The 24457-nt window shown below is 41.4% G+C and overlaps 1 protein-coding gene across 5 annotated transcripts; it reads right to left on the reverse strand.

Annotated features, from left to right (window-relative positions):
- Positions 1 to 1278: 1278 nt before the first annotated feature.
- Positions 1279 to 24457, reverse strand: LOC128622164 (lysophosphatidylcholine acyltransferase 1). Of its 5 annotated transcripts, none has more exons than XM_053648654.1 (16): positions 24129 to 24456; positions 23886 to 23935; positions 22835 to 22975; positions 13773 to 13912; positions 12844 to 13058; positions 12408 to 12520; positions 12146 to 12206; positions 11367 to 11428; positions 11023 to 11057; positions 10623 to 10677; positions 10402 to 10484; positions 9355 to 9480; positions 8303 to 8450; positions 7234 to 7332; positions 6899 to 7040; positions 1279 to 6641 (listed from the first exon to the last, which is right to left on the reverse strand). In XM_053648654.1, exons 3-16 carry the CDS (start codon positions 22958 to 22960, stop codon positions 6481 to 6483), a joined length of 1566 nt encoding a protein of 521 aa, XP_053504629.1. In that variant the 5' UTR covers positions 22961 to 22975; positions 23886 to 23935; positions 24129 to 24456; the 3' UTR covers positions 1279 to 6480. The 5 variants fall into 5 exon arrangements, with proteins under 5 accessions (XP_053504629.1, XP_053504547.1, XP_053504716.1 ...); XM_053648572.1 differs by having other exon boundaries at positions 22835 to 23080; XM_053648741.1 differs by lacking the exon at positions 23886 to 23935.

Genomic DNA, 24457 nt, shown 5'->3' on the forward strand with positions numbered 1-24457 from the left:
ATTAACAGTTATTATTTTCCTTCTTCATTATATATACACTGTATAAACTGGAGTATTTCCTGATTTGGCCACCAGGGGGCACATACATCGCGAATCCCTCACACATATATATCTCTCTCTCTCATATTTTTATATATATATATATATATATATATATATATATATATATATATATATATATATATATATATATAAATATAAATTAGTGTTACAATTTGATTCTCAAAAAAATTAAAATAAATAAAAATAAAACATCTCAAACATCCTCAGTGTGTAATAATTTGTAAAATAATTTAGATTTTTATTCACATTTCCATGTTCGGCCACTAGGGGGCAGAGATGCGCCTCTTCCACATACACTCAGCAAAGAATTTTGAAACGTTGTTGTCTACACTTATTTCTCTTCTTAAATTAACTCATGTTTAACACTAGCCAGTTTGAAAAGGAAAATAAACACATTTATTTCTACACTGATTTCAGTAAAACACTTTTTTGGAAAAAACAAAACAAAACAATAATTTCACAAAATTTAATAGCTTTTTCAAATTTTAAACATTTTTAAAACGTTTGAACATATCATTAGTACCTTATTAGTAATTTAGTAATTATTTATTATTACCAAGTGGAGTATGTTGCCCCTGAGCCGGTGTGTCCACTGTGGCCTATAAAACACAAAATTGATTTTATGAGGCAGAAATTCATACTTTGGACACAACTGATTAATTTATATTCTACAACTTTTAGCACAAGTGCGCCCCCACCTGACACTTCCAGTCTTCCTCCTCCAGGTCCTCAGAGAACTCCTGTCCCAGAGTCAAGTCCAAGGCGAAGTGAAGACGTCCCCAATTATTGACTAGGTGTCAGCATACACAGCACCTTCCTCATAGCAAAGTTAATATCAAACACACACACCACCTCAACAGCAGACGGCGCTATTGCTCTGATGTAAACGCCATACTTTTTTTTTTTTTGCTGGAGGTTCTAGGTGTCAAAAGGGGTTCTGCTTCAAACCTTTTCTGAAATTCATCATACATGGAATCTTTACAAATAAGGAGAAAATAAAGAACCCCTTTGAGGGGTTCTAGAGGGATGCACTAAGAGTAGTCATGTTTATTTCAAACACTTACGGTACCAGCCAGCCATATGGAATCGGCCAGGTGATGTGACCTCAGCAGAGCAATGTGTATATATACACACACACAGATACAACAACACTTCTATATAAATACATTACATATAAACAATAAAACATACAATAAAACAAGCAGCCAGACGTCCTTCATTGTCAACTTTTTGTTTATTTAAGGATTGGAATGATCAGACATTACATGGCAGTCAAAACAAGACAAGTGGAAACATTTCATTAAAAAAAACAAAACAAAACCAGGAAAAGAAAACGTCTGAGCCATCAGAGAGACGGAGTCTGTCCCTCGTCTTCAGCTCGCAGGAAACTACAGAAATGGACGTGATTGGATGGAAGCCACTCGGAACTCTCGGTGAGGAGTGGAAAACGGTGATAAAAACAGGCAGTGCGTGTCCCTCAGGGCTCCGGGTCCTGATCATCTCCTCGCATGGGTTTTGTTCGGTTTCGACGGTGTTAATCTGCTCATCGGTCACGTGACAAAACTGGCAGTGAAGACGATTTTCTAATATTCGTAAAACATTCCGCAAAACGTGTTCAGAAATCTGTACAAAGTCTCACTCTGCGCTTTACAGGGAGCCGTGTGAAGACGCTGGCGATTCCCAAAAACACGACACGCTCGCCAAGTTGGGTTTAAAAAAAAATCAATAAAAATGAAAGGCAGCAACGCAAGATCGCCATCGTGCGTCATCGTGCAGTTAAATAAGCCGACGGCGACAGTGCAACCGACCAACCGGACTTTTTATTTCTTAGTACTTTAACATGTTGATTTATTAAATCGTCTTTGGACAAATTTGGAAGAAAAAAACAAACAAACAAACAAACAAACAAGGTTGGCAATTAAAAATAATCGACGCTAATAAAACTTTATTAACTTTTAAAATGGAACGACATTGAAGCAGGTAAGTATTACTTCCAACTTTTTGGTCACGATTGTTTGTAAAAAGCGGCATCATCGACCAAATAAGCGCTTGATAAACCGCGTGATCGAATTTCCCAAGTCAACAATCCACACGTGCGGTAAATTAACCTACCGTCACGCTATAAATTCGGAACAGTAAACAAAATACACGCTGCAGCGGCTACGTAGAGGAGGACGTAGCTAACTCAAACCGAGTCCTCTTGTAAGGGGAACGGGGGCGGGGAATACCACGGTCTTCACACTGGCAACCGTCATCGCGCACCATTACACAATTCGTTCCAGTCAGAGGAATGAAGAGACTGAAATGAAACAAACCTTTAAAATAAAATAAAAATAAAATAAAAAAAGTCTAAAGTGCGCTAAGGAATGACGAGCGTCAACTCTCCGCGAGGTGCGTTTCCGTCCTGTCATACGTTTGGAAGAAAAGCACGTCGAGGACGGACTGGAGTGACGGATTGTCTGTACATTCACTTCATAACTTGTGATGGGGGGAGGGGGGGCCGAAACTTGTTACCCGATTTGACTAAAAATATTAAATTACCACAATCATCATCATCATAATAATAATAATAATAATAATAATAAGAGGAAGAAGAAGTAGTCTGCGTTATGAAGGAATACAGCATACAGAGGTACAATCTGATTGCACATCTCCATGGCAGTAGAAATAAACGTCCAAATTTCACAAAGGTGTTCATGGATAATCGTTTATACGAAAATAATAAGGCAGGCAACGATCCTCATTGTGGGACATTTCCATGAAGGCCATCTCATAATCCTGCTCTCCAGCAGAGTGGTACGTGAAAATATATATATATATATATATATATATAATGCAAAATGTATATATCGCAATACACTTACAAATAAGAGGAACTTTTCTCTCAGTAAAGCAAAACTTGCTCAAAAATGGTGCCTACATAGCAGGAGACAGCCTCCTCCTTCCAATCGATATTTGACCTGACACCAATCGGCCATCGTGAAATGATGATTAAAATAATTAAAACCATAACTTTTAGTCAATATTTAGAGTGCGAGTTACATCAATACTCCGTGTAAAAAAACAAAAACAAATGGAAGCTGCTCTACATTTATAAATAATCCCTCAGTCTGAGCGAGGAGTTCAATCTTCACCTGCGCCGAACGTCTTGAAATTTGTCCCAGAGGACGGACGTGAATAAAAAGCCGCCGTGACGCGGTCGTCGAGAGAGAGCTCACGAGTCGAGCGTCGCGGTACATCGTATGATCGATTACGCGATCGGCACGCATTCCTACTTTTAATTCGTGCGCGGTGGCAAATTTGTATAAAAACAGAGTCTGGTCACAAATATTTCCCAAAAAAATCAAATAAAATAATAATAATAAAAAAAAAATATAATAATAAATCTATGAAATATTACTTCCAGTCAGCGTGACGTGTATATAAAAAGGTATACGGTCATTTTAGCCACTTTGTTTCAATAGCAAAATAAACACCTGTTACAGTACATTATGATTGTTCGAATGTAGAAAAATGTACAGACCTGTAACGATCCCTTCAGGGAGGGGACGAAAAAACAAAAACAAAACAAAACAAAACAAAAAAAAAATTAAAAACACACTCCACAGTGACGACAGGACTTCTTTAAAATAATCCAGCACTTATTTAAAAAAAAAAAAACAAAAACAAAGTACAAAAATAAAAAAGTTCTACCTCGTGTGTCATGCAAATTCTAAATAACCCTCCGTTATATGACGGGGGGTGGGGTATTAAAAAAAAAACAAAAAAAAAAACAAAAAAAAAAACCACACAACAAGGAAGTGAAAAATAAATTAAAGAAATAAAAAAAAAATGAAGGGAAACATTTTCAGCACTTTGAAGTTTCTGGTCCAGAAAATGAAACGAAATCAATGTCAGCATTCGCGTGCTTTAAAAAAAACAGCAAAGTGAAAAGGAGAAGCGAAAATACAATCGATGTTATCTTTAAAAAAATTTTTGAATAATAATTGCCTCATAACCTATTTATTTCTCAATTAAAGGTTGTTTTCAAGTTAGTGTTGTTATTTTGGAAAAAGGGGGGGGGCCTTTACATGAATTCTTGAAATGATATTGTAATTACTGAGATAAAAAACCATGATAAAAGTTCCCTTTGCTCTGAAATGGAGTTGAAGCATGACCTCGGTTTTGCTAGAAGCCTCCGTGTTTCAAATCAGAAATAAACATTCTGAACATCGTTCCCGAGGCACGCGGAGTTTTTGGGTTAAATCGGCTTTCCGGAAAGTGACGGAAAAGAAAGAACGAGACGTTTTTCGTAACGAACGTGAAATGGTTTTTTTTTTTTGGTCTCCAGGCTGAACACGAAAAGGTTGAATACCGGACTCCGGCTGGACTCGCGCACACCGCGACGTGAAGACGTGTGCCAATATTTTCATTTCCTATCACGATAATTGATCACAGTTTTACCATATTATCACGACCTTGTATATAAAGGCTACGATACCGCGATTCTGTTGACGTAGCGCGACAATCTCTCCCGTTACGGCATTTGAAATCAGTAGGACTTTGAGAAACGCATTTAAAACGCACAGTATCCTCGAAAAATATAGATCTACATGCGTGCGGATGTTTGTCTCGTAGCTGTTTACATAGCCAATAATATCGCAAGTAAACAAATCGTGAAAAAAAAAAAAAAAAAAAAAAAAAGGCAAGCTACTATAATACACGTTTATTTATTTTTTTTTTGACTAAATTTACACAAAGTTCTACAATTTAATATTACATGGCTGCCGTGCCAAATGATTTCCTTTCGGTCGATTAAAACCGATTTTACGTTTGACATTTACGCTAAATTGTGGTGTGACCGTTTACGAGAAGTGAAAGAAGTGATACATTGTGGAAAGATCACGTACTCGTGTTTGTAGGTCGTCACAAGTGCTATTTAAATGCTAAATTTAGCGTGAACACATGTTGCGGATGCTAGCAATCCTGCTAGCTAGCGTTAGCTCTACAACATACAATAAAAAAAGTTAAAAAAAAAAAAAAAAAAAAAGACAGGTGAAAATTTAGCACCGTTTAAACAAACAACGCTAAAAAGTTATCGGAACGTCTGGAAATTTAATACAGTGAAAGGTTTGGTCGCTATATCGCAGTTTTACACTTTCACCACTAATCTTAAAAAAAAAAATAATAAAAAAAAAACCATTAGACAGCTTTTTGTTGTGTTTTTTTTGTTTTTTTTTTTAAATGCTTGTAGGTTACTTCCAATTGTTCTTAAGTAGGTTCGTGCTGATATGTGATTACACGCTCGTTAAGATCATCGTTATCGTGTACTCAAACGAGAAAACGGCGACATCATCATGATAATATTGTCAGACACTATTGTGATATGAAACGAATATTGGCACAAGTTCATAATGAAAAATTCATCGTTTGGCGACATGCAAGAGACACGCCTATAAACTTGAACTTCTGACCAAAACCCTGAGCTTCAAAAACAAACAAGACTCTAGAAAGAACAGTTTAAAAAAAAAAAACCAAACAAACTAAATAATATATCATACAGGCTCAGTTGAAATCAGACCAGTCGGATCGTTCCGCACCTCAGATCTGATGAATCAGATGTTAATCACCGGTGCATTCATATCCGAGTAAAAAAAAAAAAAAAAACCCCCCAATGTGATACTGTGATCGCAAGCATCAAACCCATGCACACTAAAGAAAGGCATCTACAGTTTTATATATATATATATATATATTTTTAAAATGTTTGATTTGACCTAGACTTTTTTTTGTTTTATTCTCAGTTCCAGCATTTCAAACGTGAAAACTAAACAAGTGCTCGGATTTCAAGTAAAGCGTGATCGGAAATCAGCATCGTTCGGGTCGCAGAAAGAAAAAAAAAAAAAAGAAAAAAAAAATACGCCGCCCCTTTCTCAAAAAAAAGACCCCGAAAAAAGTTCAAGAACTGACCGAGGAAAAAGAAGCTCATGGAAGAGTTTTAATAAACAAAAAAACAAAAGTTCTTCTCAAGTATGAAAGGATTTTGATTTGTTGCTTGCAAGAACTAGCTGAAATGCTAGCTATAAAAGTATTCGAGAAAAACAAAAAAACGCGTTTACTAGAAAAAATTTTTAAGCAACATGACTTAAGCTAGCTACTGGCTCAAAACTGAATATTTTCAATTGTTTGTATTTCTCTTTCTAAACGATAAACATGTTTTAAATTCGTAAGAAAACGTGTAGCTGTCTCAAACCCCGCCTCCTGTTTTTCATTGGTCGTCGGATGTAATGAATCGTAACCCTTCCATCAGAAGAAATGGGGGGAAAAAAAAAAAAAAAAAAAAAAGAGGGGGGAGTGGAAGGACAGGCAGCAGGAAAAAAAATGAGCAATAAAAGAATATAAGCATCACGAGTAAACTCGTCTAGGACCCGACGTTCTTCAGTTGGCCTTCTTCTGCCGCTCGGTGGGGGAGAAGTCGGCGCAGAAGCCGTTCGAGGCGACGCCGGAGGACAGGAAGTTGCTGAAGAAGCCCGTGTTCTCGGCGTACAGAAACTCCTCGGCGAAATCAGGCTGCTGCTCGGCAAAACTCTGGAACATCTCTGTCGTGAAAGGTTGAATGGAACAAATCGTCACAAATGACACTTTTAAATATTTTTTTTTAAATAACTGTTCAGAGCTTTACTTGTAAACCCACGGGTGGTTATAAGGGGTAACGGAGCACAATTTGGCAACACGAAAAACTTATTTTCAAACCACTAGCTGAATCCGGTTATTTTACTCCAATTAAGTACACATCTCGCGCCGCGGAAAACACGGACGGCTGAACCTGAAGCCGGGACACTTCCTGTTTCCGTACCGAACGTCACTTTTCCGCTGTTCGCCACGTCGACGGCGCGGAACAGCCGCGACACCCGGAGCTCCGTCACTCCCAGGGCGGTGTGCAGGATACACTCCAGCTCCTCCTCCGTTACTCCTCCGTTCTGCTCCGCCTCGAACATCTGAGCCAGAAATCAACAATGAGGAAGGGGGCAGAAGAAAGGGGGGGAAAAAAAAAGTCTCAAATGTGTCAGACATTTTTTGTCTCTAGTGGGCGTGGCCTAAACATGTATACGGTTCATCGTACAATTTCTCAACATCACAATGTTTCTATTATCTAAATGAGGAACGTAAACGTAACAGGAAAACACACACCGTAAAGGCGAGCTTGATGGTCTCCAGCGTTTTGGTGGGTCTGCACACTACGGAGAAGGCGATGACAAACTCGCGCACGTCCATCAAACCCTCATCAGGCTGCGAGACAAAAACATGCCGTTAAAAATGAGAAGAAGAAACCAACAAAATACACCGCCTGATCATCTCATCCAATAACCTCGGAGTAACGGCCGTCGCTTTCGAAAATAAACGAACACGCTGAAAAATCCTCTTTTATATGCAAATGAGGCAAAAGCAGGAAACAATACAGCACACCGCTTTGATCTGATGGTAAGAGCTTTGGGGGGGGATGGGGGATGGGCGGCCCTCGTGTCTGTGTAATAAATCCCAAGAAACTGGTGTTAACTCCTGAAGAGGGCGAGCGACGGCAGAAACGTCACAGATACACAGTCCATCATTCGCGTGGTTTAGAGTTTACCGAGATAGAGAGAACTGACAGGAAGCTAAAGGCGATCATTTTATTTATTCACAAAAAAAACAACACTTTGTATAAATAAAAACACTTTTGCAGCTGAATAATAATAGAGCTTTCATTCGTATAATACGCTTCACAAACAGCATTAAAAAAAAAAAAAAAAAAATGTATTTCACATGAGCGCTGAGCTTTTTTTGTTTTTTTTTAAAATTGGGGGAAAAAAATGATTGTAATAAAAATAAACAGTGCTTTTTATTTCTCCAAACACGGCGTGTTCTATTTGTATAATAGGTTTATAAAAGCAGCTCATGTCATTTGCATAAATTACGAAATAATCCGTAAACAAAAAAAAAAAAAAGCTTGTATTTGTAGACAAAAATTGTGTTTTTATTTGCATGTATTTAAAAAAAAAAAAAAAAAAAAAAAAGCCTGGCTTGTTTTATGGACTGAAAAACAAACAGCATGCGTTATTTAAATAAATATAGTGTTTAATAGAAATAAACAGCAGCGTTTGCTTATATAAATAGAAGGACACGATGATTGGCGCGCAGGAGCCGAACGCACCCCGGTGTGAATTACCACACCCCGGTGACTAACTGCAGCTGAAAAGCGTGAGTAACGAAGGTCCCCCACCTCGTCGAACAGGGCGAACATGTCCCGCAGGACGTCGGACAGCGGCTGCTCCAGGAAGCGAGCGAACTGCTCCGCGTTCTGCTTTATTCCCTGCAGCTCCCGCGCACGCCGACTGTAATCCTCAATCTCGCTGTCCTCCCGCTTCAGCCTGCGCATGCACACACACACACACACACACACACACACACACACGGATCAGTGTACCAGGTAGAGCAGTGTTTTGGAGATGGAGACTTAACATTTCACATTCTTTTAGAAACATTATGTATCGGAATTGTTAAATAAATAAATAAATAAATAATAAAACAGTGTGAGTGAACACTGAATGATCAGCTATTAACTTTCTCGAGTAACACTTACTTCCCCAGTCTTTCGTTGCCCCCGTCCCAACTTTTTTGGACGCACGTCGCGGCCATCGGATTCAAAATCGCCTTATTTTTTCCCTCTTCCTCGGTTTAAACATTTGATACGTTTTCCACGTTCTACTGTGAAGAACGTACGGGTCGACGAGGTCCGCGGATCGCCGCGGGTCCGGTTTAAAGTAAAGCGCTCGTCCTGACATGTTAGCGTTTCCTATAGCAGCAGCTCGTTCGCGGGGACGTGAAAGAAGCATGTGCCGTTTTCTGTACGACGGCGTTTAGTCAACGTTTACGGAAGGAGTCCCCAGTGCCAGAGCAGCTCACGCTTTGCGATTTCTCTGGAAGAGAGACGATAAGCCGTGCTTTTCGTTTCCTTCTTCGAAAGATCAGAGCGAGGCAACGACCGTTTAAAGCTGCGGTAGCACGAGCTTAGAACAGGAACTAGATTGTTTGTCACGGACGTTCCGCTGGAGCGCGAAATGGTGTGGTGCAAGCGGAACAGGACACCCCGGGGCGTGCTGTTATTAGGAAATAATCAACCAGGGTTGTAAAATTAACTCCGCTTCGTCACACACACACACCACGTATCTGTTGTTGATGAACTTCCACAACAAGGAGTGTTTAATTCCCTAAACAGGACTCATGAGTCAGTGATGGTGAGTGTGTGTGTGTGCGCACGTGAGTGTGTCTCACCCCATTCTCCGGACGAGTCGGGCGAACTCCAGCAAACTCGTGTCCACCGGCAGTCTGAGCTGTCCCTCCGCCATGGCCAACTGACAATCCTCAAATGAGTAATCGGTCACGGGGACCTGCAACGCTCTACACACACACACACACACACACACACACACACACACACACACGAATTCAAACACAAATCATACTACAGCAAGCAGTAAAAAACAAACCTGTAAGAACACTAATAATGAGGCTAATAATTTAGCTATAAAATCGAATATAATGGAAATACAAAATGACCGTTTAAAAAAAAAACAAAAAAAAAAAACACAGAACCATCCGGAACGTCAACATTTACCTCAGGTGTCATGGGTAATCACTAAAATAAGACTCCACACTGTAATTACAGTTAGCCTCGACTGCTAACTTTCATGTGCTCGGACATTTCGAGGACGCTGCTGCTAGGCAACAAGCTAGCTAATCACTGAAGCCAACGACTGAGCTAGTTATATCTCGTATATAGTCGATATAAAGCCGCAGTGAAACGAGACGACATCTTCGAGAATATCAACATTTACCTCAGATGCGTCGGTAAAATAACACGGAAAAAAAAAAAAATTTTAAAAAAAAACACTCCGTATGACTGAAAATATACTCCGCGCCACCTGCTAACCTAACTTTCACGGGTTATGGGTTCGGGAATATAAGGAAACATCCGAAATATGAATGAATAAAAATCAATTAATGAATCAATCGACACAAGTGCGAGAGCGCGGTTGCTAAAAACAGAGCACAGACTAGCTAATCGCTGAAGCGAACACTTTAGAGGGCTCGCATGCAGTCAATAGGGCTTTTATATGGTTGATGTAAAGGTAGAGAGAAAGTGGAAATGAGAATCATAGGGAATAAATACATCCTTGATCCTGAGTGTGCACACACACACACAGACAGACACACACACACACACACACAGAACAATGTGAGCCCTGCACATGAGATTATGTTTAGGGGAACTGTCTAGGTCTCTCTCTCTCTCGCTCACTCACACACACACACACTTACGTGGCCATGATGCGGCGCACGTTCTGAGCAAACAGCTGTGGGTTCCTCGTCTCCTCCTTGGTAGGGGTGTACACCGGTAGGAACTGAAACACCACAACCAAAGCATGATCAGTGTTCACACGCTCACTAGATAACACACACTTACACGACACAGTATCAGAACGTGCGCGCGTGTGCGTGTGAGAGAGAGAGAGAGAGAGAGAGAGAGAGAATATCCTCACCTCAATCTCAAACTCATTATGGAGTTGGCACAGGGTGAGCCACAGGATCTTAAACCTGAGATTTAAAATAAAATAATTAATAATACTAATAATCACGGCAGAACACGCAGATCTCGGCTGCGTCTCAAACGTACCCACGCCCACATCGGTGCTGAACACACACACTAAGGAATATTTATTTCATTGGAAAAAAAATTTTAATGCGACTTTTGCACCATGGGAACAAACTCTCACACAAACCCCGCATACGTGTGTGTGATTATATATATACACACACACACACACACACACACATACATATATACATATATATCAATCAAACTTCACATGCAACAGTTAAACATCACACTGTTGGTTTTTTTTTTTAACAGTTTATGAAAAAATAAAAGTGAGTACTCACGCTCCGGGACCCTGCCACGTCCAAGTGATGGTGTCCTGGAGAGAGAAAGGTGCGTAACACCACCATAACGAGAGTGTGTACTGACTGAGTACATACAGTACGTTTGTACGGTATACAAAATAGAAAATGAACGTTCTAAAACGACTAATACCAACTGAGCATATAGTACTGTTTTTAAAAAAAAAAAAACATGCAACAATTCCCCTGCTGTCTGATTTGAATCTTTATTATTCTGGTGCTTGGACCCCTATAATCACAAACGTCACAAAGTTCTCAGCAGAATAGAGTTTTAAAATAAAATTAAAAAAAAAAAAAAGGATTATTTATTTATTATTATTATTTACCAGCTGCTGATTGGGGTAGCGAATGACAACCGGCTGTACGGGCACTGCTGGGATAAAAGCACCTGTGGAAGAAGAGAAAACGAAAACAAACAATGATCATCTCAACCAATACATCACTACGTGTATAACGCCACAGTAAAATACCCATTTCACACGTTTCATCTACAAGCTGTCATTGTCCGTTTAGCGTCGCTGTGATGTTCAGCACGAGTTAGCGAGCCATTTAGCCGTTCTTAACGCTACGTTTACTTTACATAATAACAACAGCTAGCTAACTATTTATATCAAGCTAGCTAGATATTTACCGACTAATTTGTTTGTCCCAATAACATTTCTGGGAGCAAAGCTAGCCAGACAGTGACGTTTACTGCCTGACGGTAAAGAACTATTCCTTTAACGCAACATGTTTTTCATCTAACTTATATCTGAACTCCGGGTAGCGCGAGTGGTTGAACGTTTATAGGATTAAATACGGAATTGTGATTGTAAACCAGCAGATGAACCGGTTTGATTTTGGAACAGGGTCAAGGTCACAGCAAGGTCAAGTGTCAAATAGTTTCCTTTACGTCTGACTAGACTCGCTGGTGGCGGAGACGCTCTGAGGACTCGTTCCTCCGTAATTATTATATCCTGTTTGTCAGCACATGACCGTGTTTTAGCCGAACACTCAGTATCAGTATAAAGTCAACGGTGAGTCGACAGTTACAGGAGGAAGGAAGTGTGCACGTGTCGTACGTGAGCTGAAGTGCAAACACTCGTGTGCGCACACACACACACACCTGGTTTAAACGTGATCAGACAGGACCTGTTCGTGCACGTCCCCTCAGGAAAGATCATTATCTGTGAAAGGCCATAAGAAAAGTGGAAAAGATTTAGCACCAAAATATCTTTTCTTTTTTTTTTAAAAGAAAAAAAACAAAAACGTACTGAATTCCTATTCCATCACGTGCAGCGTTTAACAACGCCGAAAGAACGTTTTAACGCTTAAAGTTACGTCTCTGTAGCTTTTGAGTGGGTGTGGTCAAAGACCCATCACTCTACCTGAGGCCACACCCCTTCGGAGTGAGCCCTGCGTTTGATCTCCTCTACGGTTTTCCGGCGCGAGTCCTGATCCGACCTCGACACAAACACGGGCCGGATGTACTTAATCAGAGCTGAAGGAGACGACAAAAACAAGTGAAAGGGGGGAAAACAAACAAAAACAAACAAACACACACATCACATCTTAAAATGTAACCGTTGAGACTCGAAAACCGGCTAAAAACGGCAGCGCAACATCTCTACACCGTCTCCCTCATTAAAATGCAACAATATGATACGAATATACATGAATATGCAAATTAGAACATTTCTCACTAGTCTATTTAGAACAGCACCTGGACAAGCTCATATCAGGCTAGTCTCAGCTCACATGCTTGTTACTACGTGTATGTGTATGTGTGTGTGTGTGTGTGTGTGTGTGTGCGCGCGCACTCACTCCCCCACAGCGGTATGTCCTTGCTCTCAGCTTTCATGACTATGGAGGCCATCGTCATGGTAACAGGCATGGCGTCGAAGTAAGACGAGTGTGGGGCGAGGGTGAGGATGGGTGCCTCGGCGGGCAGGGCGCGGCGACCTTTGACCCGGATCCAGTGGAAGCCGCCTGCGAACCACATGGCCCGCATGATGCAACGCAGGACGACGTCCACCACCCTGAGGAAGACCAAAAAAAAAAACCCCGTCACACAAGGGTGTGTGTGTGTCATGTGACCTGCCTGTAGCCTAGACAACATGGATGGAGAAGACGGTCCTTATATTAGATGTGTGAGGAACTCCAGCACTAACAAACAAGCTCTGTGTGTGTGTGTGCGTGCGTGCATGCGTGCGTGCGAGCTAAACACAAACTCAGTGCAAGTTCAGCAGATCTAGATCTTTAACAATGAACTTCTAAACCACTCGATATGAATAGAGGAAGTGTGTTATGAACTCCAGCGTCAGGCTACACTTCATTCATGCAAATCGCTCTTCACATTCGTTCGGTTACTCCCCAGGTGTTTAAATGAAATACGCTGCGTGACCACAGCAACAGATATCCACAGAAGGATAACGGAAGAACAATGGAAAAAAAAGGGAAAAGCAGCCAGAGAGCCACGATAATAAAAAGAAAAACGAAAAAGAGAGTAAATAAAGGAGAGAAAAAAGGAGAGGGGGGAGATGAAGGGAAAACTCGCGGAGAATTCCAGAGAACACTCCAGATTAAGAGATGAAGATTAGTCGCTACAGCTGTGCCAGATGCTGACATTCGACGAGTATGATGTCATTATCGTGGATGTTTCATTAACGAGGTCATCGTATGGATGTAAAAACGTGAAAAAAGGATGTAAAAAACATGTAAATACGTGTGTGTGTGTGTGTGTGTGTGTTCACCTCCTCCAGAAGCACTGGTGTTCTACGCTGCTCTCACTGCGTCCTAGGGTGGCGATGAAGGCGAAGGGCCACGCCAACAGCATCATGAACGCAGCGAAGAAGAGGCGCACGGGGAACAGGGTCAGCGTCATCACAAACAGCTGTACACACACACACACAATTACATCACACCGTTATTATTTACAATCAGTCAGACATGTAATGAACGTGTGCAGGTTAATTCAATCGTCTGAAACTGCTCGTATTTACAGCCGGATAAAATCGGTGTATGACGAGAACGAGAAGGCTACTCGTGTTAGTGGAGAGGAGAGAGTGGTGTAGCCAGTTCAGATGGAGATTATTAGGGGATGATGGAGAAGGGCCAATGAGGGAATTTGGGCAGGACCCCGGGGTTAAACCCCTACTCTTTTACCGTAAGTGTCCTGGACCACAGAGAATCAGGACCGAAAGACGGTGCTGTTTTTACAGTATAGCGTCCCCGTCACTATACTGGGGCATTAGACCACAGGGTGAGCGCCCCCTGCTGGCCTCACTTATACAACTTCCTGCAGCAACCTAAGTTTTCTCCAGGAGGTCTCCCATCCAGGTACTGACCAGACTCAACCCTGCTTAGCGTCAACGGGAATCCAGGCGAGAGCTGCAGGGAGATATGGCTCTGACAGATGTTTTATTATGAATGGAAATATGGCTTTAATGACACATGCACATGCATATTTTATGTGTGTATATATATATCTCTCTCTCTCTCTCTCTCTCAGAGTTTCCACAGGGAAATTTTGGCGCTGGTCGACGTGTCGAGGAATGATTAAGTTTAAAGGGACAAACTGGAAAAAGTCAGATCATCTTGTTGCGGTGTTTATTTTGCACTGGAACGTTTTGGACTATGCATATATGCGTAATCGCTATATGCGATTGTGGCGGTGAGGGCGTGACAGAGCTTCAGCGGTTAGCCTTATGTTTACTTATATGTCTGTTTGTGCTTCCATTGTCTCCTGTAATGACTGAGCGAGAGAGAGAGAGAGAGAGAGAGAGAGAGAGAGAGAGAGAGAGAGACGAGCAGTACAGAGACGCGTGTTGTTGAATGGTGCCGCTGAAAAGTGAAAGTGACATTGGAGAGGAACATTAAAAAACAAATTTTGTGCAGAGAGAGACCTTATGTAGATGCGTACTTTGACTAACGTCTGCTTCGTGTTGATATTTTTACCGGACACTGTGTATAACAAGCTTTTAGTTTATCCGACGTTGGTCAGCTATACATAAATAAAAACACACGCACAACCCCAATTCGGAAAGAGTTGGGACAGTGTGGAAAACACTAATAAAAACAAAGAGGAGTGATGTGAAACAGGTGAGGCAATCGTCTAATCATAGTACACAAGGAGCCTCCAGAAAAGGCAGAGTCCTTCAAGAGCGAGGACGGGTCGAGGCTTGCCGATCTGCCGACAGATGCGTCAGAGAATAATCCGACACTTTGAGAAGAACATTCATTCCCCAAAGACAAATCGGGAGGATTTTGGGCATTTCACCTTCTACAGCGCACAATATAAATAAAGATTCAAGGAATCCGGTCGAATCTCGGTGCGTAAAGGGCGAGGACGAAAACTACTTCTGAACGCGCGTGATCTCCGATCCCTGAGACGTCACGGTCTTAAAAATCCTCATGAGTCTGTAACGGAGATCCTGACATGTGCTCGGGAATACTGCGGTAAACCTTTGTCAGTCGACACCATTCGCCGCTGCATCCACATATGCAAGTTAAGGCTTTAGTATGCAAAGCAGAAGCCGTGCAGCAAAACTGTCCAGAAGCTCCGCCCACTTCTCTGGGCTCGGACTCATCCGAGATGGACAGTAGAACAGTGGAATCGTGTTTTGTGGTCTGACGAGTCGACATTTCAAATGGTTTTTAGACGAAACAGCCGTCGTGTTCACCGGGGTAAAGAGGAAAAGGACCGTCCGAGCTGTTATCAGCGTCAAGTCCGCATGCTAAACTTGACCAACTGCTATCGCCTATCGAACTATGCACTTTGCTGAGAAAGTAGGTGGATACGTTTACTGCTGAAACGTGAACGAGTGAACGCCGAAGGTCTTCAAGCGAGGCCTTAACCCTCCGTGAGGGTTAGTTTTGTTAATTATTACCCAACTGATTCTTCTCAAAACATTAAACTAGCAGCAAGCATTCAAAAATATAGGTATGAACACTCCCCACTTTTCACACGATAACAGAGGGAAAAAAAAAAAAAAAAAGGAGATGGAGAACATATGACAGGAATAATTTAATTGAACGCAAAAAGGAAAAAAAAAAAAAAAAAAAAAGATGTGAATCATTTAATAAAAGAAAAGAAGAAAGGGAGAAAAGTAAAAACAGAGGAACAGGAAGACAAAAAACAAGGATAAGAAGATCAAACACTGAGGTTTTTAAAATTTTTTTAAAAAAAGGGGAGAACATAAAGGAAAAGAAAAGAAAGCACGTGTTATCACAGGTTTGTAAACAATTTTAGCGTTTAATAAACAATCGATTAAAAGAAAAGGAACGCCGGAACTTGTCCAGTGATCCGATTTGAACGCTCGTGTCTCTGTTACACGCAGCCACGGGTTTATTTACGGCGCTTATCACTAAAGCGCCATTAAAGTCTCGCCGTTATCTCGAGTCAACGTTTACCTCGGAGATAACACTGCTAGCTTACTGATAACCGTCTGTTAAGAGCTAATCCCGGCTTCAGAGAGGACAGAGCCAGGTTTCAGGTACAAACCGGTATTACCTGCGCCGCATCACCGCGAATGACTTCCTCACGTGAAAGAGATGGCGTGTATCGAGTGACACTAAACGGACAAAAACTCCCGCTGAAGCGAAAGACAATCATTGAACTGCATCAGTACCTGTGAATGAGCCGTTACTATAGAAACTTGTCCAGTGCGTTAAGCTCAAGCTGCGATTTGCTGCTGTTCTAGAAAATTCATCGACACCTCCTGACCAATCACAATTCGGCAGCAGGGCCACGACGATACGACACGCTTAAACGTATCTTTGTAGACGTGAAAGCTTTTCTAGTATTTTGTTTACCAAACCTACATACGTACATGTATCGTGATACGTCGTGTCGAGACGCTGTTTTTCGGCCTAGACACGTATTCACACGTATTCACACGTTCCTGAAGCTTTAGAAATCTTCCTCTATTGATCTCGTCTTTCTCTCCTGGGAGGGAAACATTAAAAGGTTCCTAGAAAGCTCATCCCCCGCTTTGTCTCTGCCCCAGACCTTTCGTGTTTGCTGTAATGTGCGAGGCGCGGACGAAAAGCTGCGCTGCGTAATTGTGTGGTCGGAGCAAGGATGGAGAGGATAAAAAACACTGAAGAACGCGAAGGACGTTAAACCTGACACACGAACCGTCCTGAAATCCATATCTATCCAACTCTCCATCCTCAAATCTATCCAACTCTCCATCCTCAAATCTATTTTATTTATTTATTTATTTTATTTGTATAGCGCTTTTTACAATAGACATTGTCTCAAAGCAGCTTTACAGAAATATCAACATGGTATACAGATATTAAAGGTGCAAATTTATCCCAACTGAGTAAGCCACTGAGTGGCGACGGTGGCAAGGAAAAACTCCCTAAGATGTTTTAAGAGGAAGAAACCTTGAGAGGAACCCGACTCAGAAGGGAACCCATCCTCATCTGGGTAACAACAGATAGTGTGAAAAAGTTCATTATGGATTTATATGAAGTCTGTATGGCCTTAGGAGCAGCCGTAGTCCCAGCAGTCTGGAATTAGAGAAGATTTGAGCTCCATCCAGAGGCAGAAAGGATCTGGATCTCTAGTATCTCCATAAATTCATGTGGGGCTCGGCGAAAGGAGAGAGGGAGAAAAAAGATTATTATGACTGCGAAGTAGTAGAACAGAATCTAGTCAGGGTAGGCTTGAGTAAACAAATACGTTTTAAGCCTAGACTTAAACACTGAGACTGTGTCTGAGTCCCGAACACTAATAGGAAGACTGTTCCATAACTGTGGGGCTCTATAAGAGAAAGCTCTTCCCCCTGCTGTAGCCTTCACTATTCGAGGTACCGTCAAATAGCCTGCATCTTTTGATCTAAGTAGGCGTGGCGGATTATATAAAACCAAAAGGTCGCTTAGATATTGTGGCGCGAGACCATTTAGTGCTTTATAGGTTAATAAAAGTATTTTATAGTTAATGCGAGATTTTACTGGGAGCCAATGCAGTATTGATAATATCGGTGTGATATGGTCGTACCTTCTAGTTCTAGTTAGGACTCTAGCAGCTGCATTCTGGACTAACTGGAGCTTATTTATATTCCTACTGGAACATCCAGACAGTAAGGCATTACAGTAATCTAATCTAGAGGTGACGAATGCATGAACTAGTATTTCCGCATCATGTAGTGACAATATGTTTCTTATTTTAGAAATATTTCTGAGATGAAAGAAGGCTATCCTAGTAAGTCTAATATATAAGTATATCAAATCTATCCATCTCTCCATCCTCAACTCTATCCATCCCTCCATCCTCAACTCTATCCATCCGCCCATCCTCAACTCTATCCATCCTCAAATCTATCCATCTCTCCATCCTCAAATCTATCCATCTCTCCATCCTCAACTCTATCCATCCTCAAATCTATCCATCTCTCCATCCTCAAATCTATCCAACTCTCCATCCTCAAATCTATCCATCCCTCCATCCTAAACTCTATCCATCCTCAAATCTATCCATCTCTCCATCCTCAAATCTATCCAACTCTCCATCCTCAAATCTATCCAACTCTCCATCCTCAAATCTATCCAACTCTCCATCCTCAAATCTATCCATCTCTCCATCCTCAAATCTATCCATCTCTCCATCCTCAAATCTATCCAACTCTCCATCCTCAAATCTATCCAACTCTCCATCCTCAAATCTATCCAACTCTCCATCCTCAAATCTATCCATCTCTCCATCCTCAAATCTATCCATCTCTCCATCCTCAAATCTATCCATCTCTCCATCCTCAAATCTATCCATCCCTCCATCCTAAACTCTATCCATCCTCAAATCTATCCATCTCTCCATCCTCAAATCTATCCAACTCTCCATCCTCAAATCTATCCATCCCTCCATCCTCAACTCTATCCAACTCTCCATCCTCAAATCTATCCATCTCTCCATCCTCAAATCTATCCAACTCTCCATCCTCAAATCTATCCAACTCTCCATCCTCAAATCTATCCATCTCTCCATCCTCAAATCTATCCATCCCTCCATCCTCAACTCTATCCATCCTCAACTCTATCCATCCCTCCATCCTCAACTCTATCCATCCTCAACTCTATCCATCCGCCCATCCTCAACTCTATCCATCCCTCCATCCTCAACTCTATCCATCCCTCCATCCTCAACTCTATCCATCCCTCCATCCTCAACTCTATCCATCCGCCCATCCTCAACTCTATCCATCCTCAACTCTATCCATCCGCCCATCCTCAACTCTATCCATCCCTCCATCCTCAACTCTATCCATCCCTTCCATCCTCGAATCTATCCATCCCTTCCATCCTCGAATCTATCCATCCGCCCATCCTCAAATCTATCCATCTCTCCATCCTCAAATCTATCCATCTCTCCATCCTCAAATCTATCCAACTCTCCATCCTCAAATCTATCCATCTCTCCATCCTCAAATCTATCCAACCCTCCATCCTCAAATCTATCCATCTCTCCATCCTCAAATCTATCCATCCTCAAATCTATCCATCCTCAAATCTATCCATCTCTCCATCCTCAAATCTATCCAACTCTCCATCCTCAAATCTATCCATCTCTCCATCCTCAAATCTATCCATCCTCAAATCTATCCATCCCTCCATCCTCAAATCTATCCATCTCTCCATCCTCAAATCTATCCAACTCTCCATCCTCAAATCTATCCATCTCTCCATCCTCAAATCTATCCATCCCTCCATCCTCAACTCTATCCATCCCTCCATCCTCAACTCTATCCATCCCTCCATCCTCAACTCTATCCATCCGCCCATCCTCAACTCTATCCATCCTCAACTCTATCCATCCGCCCATCCTCAACTCTATCCATCCCTCCATCCTCAACTCTATCCATCCCTTCCATCCTCGAATCTATCCATCCGCCCATCCTCAAATCTATCCATCTCTCCATCCTCAAATCTATCCATCAGCCCATCCCTCCATCCTCAAATCTATCCATCTCTCCATCCTCAAATCTATCCAACTCTCCATCCTCAAATCTATCCATCTCTCCATCCTCAAATCTATCCAACCCTCCATCCTCAAATCTATCCATCTCTCCATCCTCAAATCTATCCATCCTCAAATCTATCCATCCTCAAATCTATCCATCTCTCCATCCTCAAATCTATCCAACTCTCCATCCTCAAATCTATCCATCTCTCCATCCTCAAATCTATCCATCCTCAAATCTATCCATCCCTCCATCCTCAAATCTATCCATCTCTCCATCCTCAAATCTATCCAACTCTCCATCCTCAAATCTATCCATCTCTCCATCCTCAAATCTATCCATCCCTCCATCCTCAACTCTATCCATCCCTCCATCCTCAACTCTATCCATCCCTCCATCCTCAACTCTATCCATCCCTCCATCCTCAACTCTATCCATCCGCCCATCCTCAACTCTATCCATCCTCAACTCTATCCATCCGCCCATCCTCAACTCTATCCATCCCTCCATCCTCAACTCTATCCATCCCTTCCATCCTCGAATCTATCCATCCGCCCATCCTCAAATCTATCCATCTCTCCATCCTCAAATCTATCCATCAGCCCATCCCTCCATCCTCAAATCTATCCATCTCTCCATCCTCAAATCTATCCATCCGCCCATCCTCAAATCTATCCATCCGCCCATCCTCAAATCTATCCATCCGCCCATCCTCAAATCTATCCATCTCTCCATCCTCAAATCTATCCATCAGCCCATCCCTCCATCCTCAAATCTATCCATCTCTCCATCCTCAAATCTATCCATCCCTTCATCCTCAAATCTATCCATCTCTCCACCCCAACTCTATCCATCTCTCCATCCTCAAATCTATCCATCAGCCCATCCCTCCATCCTCAAATCTATCCATCCCTCCATCCTCAAATCTATCCATCCCTCCATCCTCAAATCTATCCATCCCTCCATCCTCAAATCTATCCATCTCTCCATCCTCAAATCTATCCATCTCTCCATCCTCAAATCTATCCATCAGCCCATCTCTCCATCCTCAAATCGACCCATCTCTCCATCCTCAAACCTATTCATCAGCCCATCTCTCCATCCTCAAATCTATCCATCCCTCCATCCTTAAATCTATCCATCTCTCCATCCTCAAATCTATCCATCCCTCCATCCTTAAATCTATCCATCCCTCCATCCTTAAATCTATCCATCTCTCCATCCTCAAATCTATCCATCCCTCCATCCTTAAATCTATCCATCCCTCCATCCTCAAATCTATCCATCTCTCCATCCTCAAATCTATCCATCCCTCCATCCTTAAATCTATCCATCTCTCCATCCTCAAATCTATCCATCTCTCCATCCTCAAATCTATCCATCTCTCCATCCTCAAATCTATCCATCAGCCCATCTCTCCATCCTCAAATCTATCCATCCCTCCATCCTCAAATCTATCCATCCCTCCATCCTTAAATCTATCCATCTCTCCATCCTCAAATCTATCCATCTCTCCATCCTCAAATCTATCCATCAGCCCATCTCTCCATCCTCAAATCGACCCATCTCTCCATCCTCAAATCTATTCATCAGCCCATCCTCAAACCTATCCCTCCACCCATTCTCAAATCTATCCATTCACCCATCCTCAAATCTATCCATCTCTCAATCCTCAAGTCTGTCTATCCACCCATCCTCAACTCTATCCATCTCTCCATTATCAAATCTATATCTATCAATCTCTCCATCCTCAAACCTATCCACCCACCCAGTTCTCCATCCATCCGGTCTTTCTAGTTGTGTCTCAAGTCCAACATCCACAGAGATGCTAGTTATTTGGGCAAAACGAACAACATCCCCGCTTTCTCAAAAGCAGAACAACAAACCGACTAAAATTCTATTTCCTATTTTTTTCTTCTTTAAGTTCCTGTTTTGGCAGGAAGTCGGAGTTTATCTAACTATTAAATCCTCTTAAAAGAGCTTACAGCAAGTCAAACGTTAGCTAGCGCAGCAGCACAGCTAGCCGAGGCGGTGAGAAAGGCCCCGAGTCAAGCCGCTAATGATAAATAAAAACCTGTGGAGGAGAAGGAGGAGGAATAAATACACAACAGAAAATCAAACTGTAATACAACGACACTAAACTAACTATAAATGCTTTAAAAAAAAAAAAAAAACAACACGGATATGTATTAAAATGAGAGGAAAAGGCAGAGCTCGCGAGCACTAGCTAACTTCATTTAGCTTAAGATTAGCCAGGATGTTAGCATCGGGGCTAAAACGCAATAAACCAAATAAAAACAAAAACAACCTGTAGCGTTTAAAACTGAAGTATTTCATTGTGATGTGAAAATGAGTGCGTTTTATATTCGCGTTAAAACAAAACATGGTGCATTATTATTATTATTATTATTATTTGTTTTAGTGTACTGACTTATTACAACACAGTTTAAACAACTGTTGCACTCGGAAAAGCATTTAAACTCTAATTACAGTTAGATACAGATATATAGTTTTTTTCATTTTAGGTGTAAAATTTGTTTTATCTTAAAACCCTGATTTTTTTTTCTCCATATAAACGCATGAAGGAAAAGTGCAAATTACAAAGCCAAGGCCAATGCATATGGAGTTAAACATACACAGCAACGCAAATGAGGCAAAGCACTATTTAAAATATCTGTATAATAATGTGTGTTTATTTATCTTTAATCTACAGCTAGAGAGAGAGAGATGTTCCTGTGCGCACGTGCATGAGGTCCTACAGCAGGCTAATACAGTGCATGGGTGTGATGTAGCATCTTGGCGCATCTTTTGCATGAAAATGCAAAACCAAAACAGCCTGAAGATCTCACCTTGAGCTTCTGAAACAGTGTAAACCTCAACTCGTGCACAAACGGGTTCTTTAAAGGGAGAGCCAGCTCCTTTTCTCCAACCTCTCCATCCATCCCGCGCCGCTTTCTGCAGTCCGGCAGCCTCATCTTCTTATTCTTCTTCTTCTCCCCACACACGCGCGCGCACACGCACACACACCAGCCCAAATCACACTCGAGTTAATGACACGAGCGCCTTTTCCGCACCTGAGGGTTTATCCGAGTGTCCTTGCGGGTGAGAGAGAAGTCTGATATTAATCGGATCATGTGTTTCTCGTGCGCAACAGTCGCTACAATCCCGCTGGATTATCAAACGCGCACAGGCTTCTGGCCTGAAGTAGAAAGCAACGCAACTGCGCATGCGCGGTTCGGTTGTGTCTCAAATCGACGCCTTTTTTTGGTGACGCGCCCTCTCGTTATTGCCCTTACCTTTATTTATTTATTTATTTATTTATTTATTTATTTATTTATTTATTTATTTATTTATTTATTATTCTTTGTTAGCCGTGTCACCGTCTTCAAGTGCTTATAAATTAAAATAAATTAAAGTTGGTGTTTCTACACTTTTTCTACTTCTATTTCAAACAGCGTGATACAACTGCAAGGAAGAAAAAACACTCAAATTCCGGCTTCTGCGTCTAAACGAAATGGACGCGGATCATCGACGTCTGTTCAGTTCGTGTAGAAAACTTTTCTTTTCACCTAAAACCAAACTCAAAAGCAAGTGACGTTTTTAAAAGGTGTAGTGTTTGGGTTTCGGCTCAGAGAAAAGTTTTTAAAATGTATAATTCTTTTCGTATCGTGTTTACATTATTCATTTTATTTATATTTGTAATTTAATAATTAAATAATAAGATTAAGATCTCTCTCTCTCTCTCACACACACACACACACCTGTGCCGCCCTCTGGTGGTGGATAAACGCATTTACACGTCATTATTAAAAGGGGAAAATAATATAGATTTGCTGCCCTCTTGTGGCCAACAGCCGAACTGGCATCTAATAATGAGTCAGGTCATCTGACTTAACTCACCAATGAGCGTCGATTCTTTCGACATGAAAACGGATCATCGCGATTTGAGGCTAACATGGACACATTTTTTCGATTTATTATTATTATAATTAAAATAATAATTAAAATAACAATAATAATAATAATAATAATAATAATAACATATACATATATATTTATAATTTTTTTAACCAATAATAATTGATAACGATATAGGAAGATGAGTCGCGTGATTCAGTGCGATGTCTAAACATAAAACATTACCGAAGGAGACAGTCGAGAGAAATGATTCAATCACCGCGACTCCGATTCCGACACCGTGATCAGGATGACAAGGTCACAGAACATGAATTTGTTCACGCCAAAGAAACAGTTCGGATGTTTTAAAAACAAAAACGTTTCCATGGAATCATTTCGAACATTAAATCAACAGCAAGAGTAAGGATATGACGTAAATCTAACTAAATATATTCGAGTCGACTCTCAGTGTTGAGCTAAAAAGAGCCAGATCAAAGAGCCGAATCGCTCAGAACGACACATCAGCAGTGTTACTATATAGAGCACGTAAACACCTATTCTGTCCCAAACCATAG

This window comes from Ictalurus furcatus, chromosome 1, assembly GCF_023375685.1.
Source record: "Ictalurus furcatus strain D&B chromosome 1, Billie_1.0, whole genome shotgun sequence".
NCBI classification, from domain to species: Eukaryota; Metazoa; Chordata; class Actinopteri; order Siluriformes; family Ictaluridae; genus Ictalurus; species Ictalurus furcatus.

Bases quoted from the DNA above. Each gene is read 5' to 3' on its own strand.
- LOC128622164 (XM_053648741.1), bottom strand. From the start codon at position 22,960: ATGAGGCTGCCGGACTGCAGAAAGCGGCGCGGGATGGATGGAGAGGTT. The intron at 13,059-13,772 runs GTGAACACACAC...GGTCTTCCTCAG, and splicing joins CACCAGTGCTTCTGGAGGAG to GGTGGTGGACGTCGTCCTGC. The intron at 8,451-9,354 runs GTGAGACACACT...GTGCATGCGCAG, and splicing joins CGACTCGTCCGGAGAATGGG to GCTGAAGCGGGAGGACAGCG.